General features: G+C 51.1%; 1 protein-coding gene across 3 annotated transcripts in view; it reads right to left on the reverse strand.

Moving 5' to 3' along the window:
- Positions 1-7,205, reverse strand: part of SLC7A7 (solute carrier family 7 member 7) — a 32,264-nt gene extending 25,059 nt beyond the window's left edge. Inside the window, exons 1-2 of one of the 3 annotated variants that reach the window (XM_043555750.1) lie at positions 7,016-7,205; positions 2,176-2,719 (exon numbers count right to left, since the gene is read on the reverse strand). In XM_043555750.1, the coding sequence (XP_043411685.1) occupies positions 2,176-2,674 (499 nt within the window). In that variant the 5' untranslated portion in view covers positions 2,675-2,719; positions 7,016-7,205. Of the gene's footprint in view, positions 1-2,175; positions 2,720-3,502; positions 3,771-3,793; positions 4,174-7,015 lie in introns of those variants that run through there. The other 2 variants (XM_043555751.1, XM_043555752.1) reach the window with 2 other exon arrangements.
- Positions 7,206-7,496: the final 291 nt, after the last annotated feature.

Below are 7,496 nucleotides of genomic sequence, written 5' to 3' on the forward strand. Positions count from 1 at the left end.
TCTCAAGGTTCATGGGTTCGGGCCCCACATCGGGTTCTGTGCTGACAGCTCAGAGCCTGCAGCCTGTTTCAGAATCTGTGTCTCCCTCTCTCTCTGCCCTTCCCTCACTCACGCTCTGTCTCTGTCTCAAAAATAAATAAACATTTTTTAAAAAGGGGTGGCTGATGGAGGTAGGCACAATGCCAGAGTCAAGGAACAACAGCTGTCAGACATGACACAGATGGAACTCATAAAGAATGAAACTGCTGAACTAAAGTCAGGCCAGCACCCTGGAAGCTCCTGAAGAAGTCAACACTCGTCCCCGCCCCAGCGGCCTGAGGCCTCATAGTCATATAAGAATTGAGATGTGTAATGGTGACTCTGAGTCACCAAAAGAAATGTCAAGTTATGAAGGCAGGCAGACATATCATTGGTTTTAAAGAGATTTCAACAGAGATGGTTAAAATTATTGGATTCTAGTACTTCAAGTGATGCAGCCATCTTGGAAATTTTGCTTGGAATAATCCCTACACCACACAAGATACATAACAGTATGCCCACACTGGAGAGCGCCTCAAGACTGACAGATCCTAAAATTAGTTTCCCCAGTAAGTCAACTGTAAATGACGCAAGAGACATTACAGATCACATCTGAGACCTCAAGGGAAAGCCTCTTTCTTGTAACAAGAGACAGTGCCCTCCTCCCCTCCCTGATTGTTGCCATGCCTGACAAACATCCCCATACACGAAGAGGAGTCCAAGCCACAAGCACGGACGCACAAAGCACAAAGGGGCCCCATGGAGACACCCAGGACTCCGCACAACAGTCAAAGGGGGGAGGCTGGAGAGGAAGCTGAGAAATAAGATGGGACAGTGGAGAAACCTCGAGAAAAGAGGACACAAAGCCGACTGGAGAGGATTGATTCAGGGAGCAACTACACCTGGTACAAAATGCCCACACTCCGCAGCCACCACTGCTGGGGAAGGTGCCCCTTAAAATGACAGAATTTCAAAGCTTCTCCACATTAGGGGTGTGGGAAGGGTCTCCAAGATTTCAGGTGACGAGGGCATTTTTCCAAAACAGAGGCCCCTGGGGGATGGGGCTATAGCCGATCAGCTTCTCAGGACCTCCAAAGTGGCTTTGCTGAATGTATAGGTTTAAATACATTATTTATGAGACAGAGCAAAAGTCAGGGTAGATTGAAATGACGGTTTTAAGAATCTGGCCCACAGAAAAACTCGTATAAACAATAAGATATTCATTGGCGCATTACCTGTGTGACTAACAAATTAGAACCCGCTTAAATGGCCACTAAGAGTACTGATTTGTTAAATAAACAATACATCCTTGACATTAACATGGAATAACATAAATAATTTTTTTTTTAAATAGATCCCTAAGTAGAAAATGTCACTGGTAAATTCTGGGAATAAAGCACAAACTGAATTATATGTGTACCATGATCCCATATTTTAAAAACAAAACAACTACCTCTCTCAAAATAAACTTTACAAAAAATAAAAACAGAAGAAAACTACATTTTTTTTTAACTACACTTCTTAAAGGAACAAGAAAAAGTCAGGAAGGGCATATGAACTGCTAGTGGGGCTACCGTGGGAAAGTGGGGAAGAGGTGAAGTGTTCTCTTTATTGTTGCTTGTTTTTACACGTTGCTACCATTTGAATTTTCACACGAAACCCACACTAATTTAAAGACAACAAGAGGGGGCGCCTGGCTGGCTCAGTCGGCAGAGCATACAACTCTTTTTTTTTTCTAACGTTTACTCATTTTTGAGAGATGGAGAGAGACAGAGCATGAGCAGGGGAGGGGCAGAGAGAGAGGGAGACACAGAATCCGAAACAGGCTCCAGCCTCCGAGGTGTCAGCACAGGGCCCGACGCAGGGCTCGAACCCCCAAGCCCCGAGATCCTGACCTGAGCCCAAGCACTTAACCGACTGAGCCACCGACTTGCCCCAGAGCATACAACTCTTGATCTAGGAGTTGTAAATTCAAGCCCCACGTTGGGTGTAGAGATTACTTAAAAATAGAATCTTTTTTTTTTAATAATAAAATGAAAACAAGAGTGTATGTTGGATGCATTCGCTTCCAGATCCTTTCTCACTGGCTTACTGGACTTACATCCCAGCCTCTGCCCTGGCGCTCCAGCCCACACCTCCTGCCCTGGCCCCACTTACAGATACAGGCAGCAGCCAGCAGGCGCCCAGCCGCATAGGGGGCAAAGCAGCTCGGGAAGATGGGCTGCACCATGTAGTTGGCAAAGGTGATGGCAATAATGGCCTGGCTGGTGGGCTCAATGATGAGGAGCGAGGTCCACAGTCGGATGAAGGCAAGGAATCCCCCGAAGGCCTCGAGGATGTAGGCATAGCTGGCTCCAGATTTCTTAATGGTGGTGCCCAATTCTGCATAACAAAGGGCCCCAAAGACGGAGAAGAGGCCCCCAACAGCCCAGATGACCAGGGAGAGGCCAAAAGAGGCACTGTACATGAGCACGCCCTTGGGGGAGACAAAGATGCCCGAGCCGATCATGTTCCCCACAATCAGGCACACGCCATTAAGCAGCGAGATCTCCTTCTTCAGCTTTACCTGCTCAGACCCTGAGCTGGCTTCATCGCCCGAAGGGGAGGCATCCCCCTCTTGCTGGGAGGCCACTTCATATTTAATGCCGTCAGCCATGGTGGAAGGAGAAGAAAGCCGTCACCAGCTTCTTGGCATCGCCCTCTAAGGAAGAAAGATGAAGATATAACTCAGGTGGCTGGCAATTACCTAAAACTCTTGCCTATGGTGGTCAACAGGGACAATATCCGGCCCACCATCTCAGAGAGCTCACTCTGGCCTCCCATCTCCCATTAACCTCTTCTTCTCCAGCTGGCTCCTTGAAACAACCCCAAGTGGAATTTTTAAGAGAAGGCACTCATTCTCTAGAGAGAAAGCAGCATTTCTCCTCATTAGGAGGGTGCTGCCCCCCAGATTTCCAAAATAGAACATTAAATCCTGGTTCTATCGGACTCTGCTGGGATACAAGGCAATTTGGCAGTCCCCAGGTATAACCTTCCTGATTTGAGCCTGTGTTTTTTTCAGCCTTGCCCCAAAAAAGCCTGTCTCCCTTCCAATTCCAGTCTCACCTGTTACCTGTGCTGAGCTGCAACATTAGGAACCAACCTTGCAAGCAGCCTCTCTGTGGGTTCCCCTCACAAACTTCTCTCCTCCCCAAGGACACTGACTCTGGCAAACCTAAAGGCTTCATGGACCTCTTGCCGGAAACTTACAACCATCCCCTTGCTCAGGGAGCATCTCTTAACCACCCTGAGGTGAAGTCTGCAGTCCTAGCAGAGCCCAAGCAGCCCCACTCCTCTCTGAAAGAAGACAGATTATTGTCCTCTTTTCCTTCCCGGACATCTCTCTCTCGCAGCCCCTAGTGTTCCAGCCTCCTGCTGTCCAATCCCCCACGTCAGCATAGGTGCATCACCCAAAAAGGTATGAATGGGAAAAGGGTGATACAACCTAGGGATGATGGGAGGCAGCTGATGATAGCTCCCCCGCCCAGGAATTGCAGCTGGAGAGCTGAGACCCAAAGACCCAAAGCTGAGGCAAGTAGCTAAAGCGGCAGCAGGTGCCCGAGAGCACTGCAGAGTGGGAGACAGCGGAGAGGAAGAGAGGGGAGGCTGGCGGACCAAGTGGAGAGGTGCTAGGGCCTGGGGCACTGGGGAGAGGAAGTGATTGGACAGTGCAAAGCAGCACAGGGGGTGGGCGAGGGGAGGAGGTTGCTGAGGGGAGGGCGGGAAGCACACTCACTCCCTGAACCTGGGTTCCAGCAGATTCCCGCTGTGGCAGTCCTGGGGAGCCACAGCCTCCAGGCACTATGGCCTGACCACTCCTCCTTTTCAGCCGGCAGTCAGAGGAAAGGCCAGGCAAATGCTTATGGATTTAAATCAAATGGAGAGGTCAAGACGGGAGGAGGGAATGAGGGAGGGGGAGAGGAGTGTTAAGCAACTGTCTGGGTCTAAGGTTCACTGGCCTTTCACATCTGCAAAAGGGGCAGCCTGGAGCTCTTGGCTCAGCACTTTCTGTGATAAGAAGGCGCTCTCTCAGGAATCTCCTTTGTCAGCGCTGCTCCAGGACTGAGGGCCCAGAAGAAATGACAGTCCACTGGGTGCAGTTTCTTTAGCCCCAGGGAAGTTGGCCCTGAGGAAATTAGCTGAGGACGGGGCGGTGGCCTGAGAAGGAATGCACAAGCCTCTGTCCTCCAGGCCCCACCCTAGCCCCACTCCCCCCTCGCCCCAAACAAGAAAGGCAAGGCGGGGAGATTGCACAGGGTGCCACAAAGGCTTGTTGCCCGTGCTGACATTAGAGGAAGTGTAAGTGCAGTCCCCATGCCTCGTGATGGGCCTCGTAAGAGAAGAACTCTGCACACTTCCCCTCAGAGCAAAGGATGGCTGCCCCCAAATTTGAGCCACGACCTCAAAGCTGAGCCTCAATCTACTTCCAAGGCAACAAGGTCAAGAAATGAAGCTCTGGGGTGCATTCGGTTAAGCGTCTGACTCTTGATTTCAGCTCAGGTCATGATCTCATGTTCATGGATTCGAGCCCTGCATCTGGCTCTATGCTGACAGCAGTGCAGAGCCTGCTTTGGATTCTCTCTTTCTGCCGCTCCCCTGCTTGCTCATTCTCTCTCTCTCTCTCTCTCTCTCTCTCTCTCTCTCTCTCTGCAAATAAGTAAACTTTAAAAAAATTAAAAAGAAAATGAGACTCAAACCTCTGGCTGCATCCCCTCCCCATTCATGTGCCCTCTCATCCTTAAAAAAATAATAATAATTCCTATAAACAACTTCTCCACATACAAGTTTAGTCCAATTTCCTAAAAATATGGGGAACTGAGATTTCATTGAGCTATCTTGCATAGACAGGCCAAGAGCAAAGAAGTTGAGCATTGTTTTGGGAAATCACATATTCTAGCTTCATAGTCCATCTACTTCGGTCTGGTATTCTGGTTCTCTTTTACCAACAGAAATACATCCTATCCATCCTGAAATCTGCCGGTCCCTTCCCACACCCTTTCTAACCCTCTTTGGTTAACCTAAGAAGGAAGATCTAAAAATCCCCAGGGTGTGGGGGAGGGTGGCTTATCTCTACCCTACATCTTTGCATTCTGGTGAGCTCGACCTTCCCAGAGATCAAGCTTCTCCTAAGCCATCCTCACAAATACCTAAAATCCCTCCAGAGGAGAGAGTCCTTTTCTTCCAGCAGCCCCCTCAACACTCATGTTAATGATAGCTGTCACCTATGGAACACTTATCAGGTGCCAGACATACTGCTAAGCACTCCAATGCTTGATCTCATCCAAGCTTGCCTGCAGCCCCAAGAGGCACTAAGTCACATGTCGGGGTGCCAAACCAGTGAAGGAGGCAGGTGGGCTCGCCAGCAGAGCCCATGCTCTATGCTATCTCCCCTACCTCCCACCAGTTCCAACCGGCCTTCCCCTCAGACAGGAAAAGGCTTCTGATGGTTCCCTAATGAATTACCTGGGGGAGGGTGTGATTAGATTAAACGGAAAGCCTCTGCCATCCTTCAGCCTGATGCCTAGGCTACCTCCTTCCCAGCCTGCTCCTCCCCTTTCTCACCCCTTTGCAGGGATGAGGGGCGACTACAAGTCTTCTTGGCGGCGATGCTATTGCTAGGATGGCCACTGCCTGGCACATAAAAACACATCATGCCGCCTGCCCTTTTAAGACCAAATTTCCTGGCACCAAGGGGTGGGCATATGTCCTAATGGAACATAAAGGAAAGGGATGAAGGAGAGATGAGGAAGGTGGGACAAAGGAAGGGGAAACTGTGGCGGAAAGTAGCGAAGCAGTGTGCAGGGTTTAGTCCCGGGCTGGGGGTATGTGAAAAGCGAAGTCCTTTATCTTGGAATCTTGAGACAGATACCCAGAGGAGGGGGGTGAAACCCACACTCCAGCAGGACAGCACACCCTAGCGGTCTCACTAGGAAGTGCCGCCAGTGGAATCTTCCCTATCTTACTCCTTAGTCTGTGCAAACTGGACAGGGGAGAATGCCCTTCAGAGAAAAGATGCCCCCTCTTAACCACTGCTTAGCATCGCAGCCGTGGGCAGGAAGGCACCGTCTTTGGCAGCTCACATTCCTCCCTGAGAGCCTGGCTCTCGGGTAATGCTTCCACCGTTCAGGAGCCTGGGACCAGCAGGACCTCTCCCAAAGGGCTCTCCCACGCCAGGCTTTACAGGGGAAACTTGTACAGTCTGGCACCCCAAGAGATACCGGCCTTCCTGATACACAGCACCCTGTCTTCTTCCTGCCTGAGGTGCATTCATCCCTGAGTACCCAGTGGAGGTTACAGGACAACACTCATAGCCTATGGGTGAAGATTCAGATTCAGGGTTTCAGGGAAAGTGGGCACAGGGCCCACAGCATGCCATGCCTAGCACAGCAGCCAGTGGAGTCCTGGACCCAAACCCTACCTGTGAATGACAAAGCCAAAGCATACTTCTTCCAGGAACGAGAACACAGTTCAGGGTCTTGGCTGTTCTGTCAAGCTCAAGAGCTAAATGAAGAAGACACTTTCTCCGCTAGAGACCCCATGTCCTGCCTTCCTAGCTCCAACTGGTCTGTGTTTCCCCCTCTAACAACAGAAAGAGAAAACACATACACTGTGGTGCAGCCAGATCCCCCCATCACCCCAAGCTGGAAGCTCAGCTCCTCCCTCCCCAGTGCTCCATTTGTTTTTCTATATTCCAGTGAGGCTACGATAGTCCCTTTAAAAAAAAAAAAAAAGTGAAACAAGAAAGAAATTGTTTACTCCTGCGGCCAGGGCTCCCATTAGCGTAGGGCTGAAGTCTCTGGGCAGAAAGAGGGCTCTGCCTAGAGAGGGCCGGGGCCAGGGCCAGGGTCGGGAGACAACGGGCTCTTGGGTCTCCGGTTGGCCAATTTGCAGGACGCTCACTCCATCCTCCTCCGGCACTTCCCCTCTGGCCCATAGTCCCTCCTCTCCCACCTCTTACCTGTCCCGTGACCTTTGGGCAGGTGCGAGGAGGAGGGGCTACCCGCAAGCAGGGGGTGGGGGCGGGGGAGGGGAAGGTGCTAGGAAGGGAAGCCAGCTAAGGCTGGAGCTGCAGCAGCTGCTGACTCCGAGGAGCTGAAAAGGCAGAGGGTGACGGGGACCGAAATGGAAAACAGGAAAACACATGTGTGACTCTGGCCGGCAGCGGGGAGGGGCCAGGGGACGGGCTGGAGCTGGGACTGCCCGGTCAGACCCAGAGGACTTCGACGCCTGCTGGCCTCTAGGCACCTTCTCTACTCAATCTCAGCTCCTCCTCTTCCCCACTTCAGCCCCTGAACTTCCTCGTTGCCCTATGTTTACTGAGCACTTAAATTCTCCCAGTGACTGGCAGTCCCCTCCTGGTGCCCTTAACCATTCCCCTGTTCCTGATTCCATGTCCTAGTCATCTCCCGCTCATATATGACCTATCCTTGGTCCTGCAG

The sequence above is a fragment of the Prionailurus bengalensis genome, chromosome B3 (assembly GCF_016509475.1).
Source record: "Prionailurus bengalensis isolate Pbe53 chromosome B3, Fcat_Pben_1.1_paternal_pri, whole genome shotgun sequence".
Taxonomy (NCBI): Eukaryota; Metazoa; Chordata; class Mammalia; order Carnivora; family Felidae; genus Prionailurus; species Prionailurus bengalensis.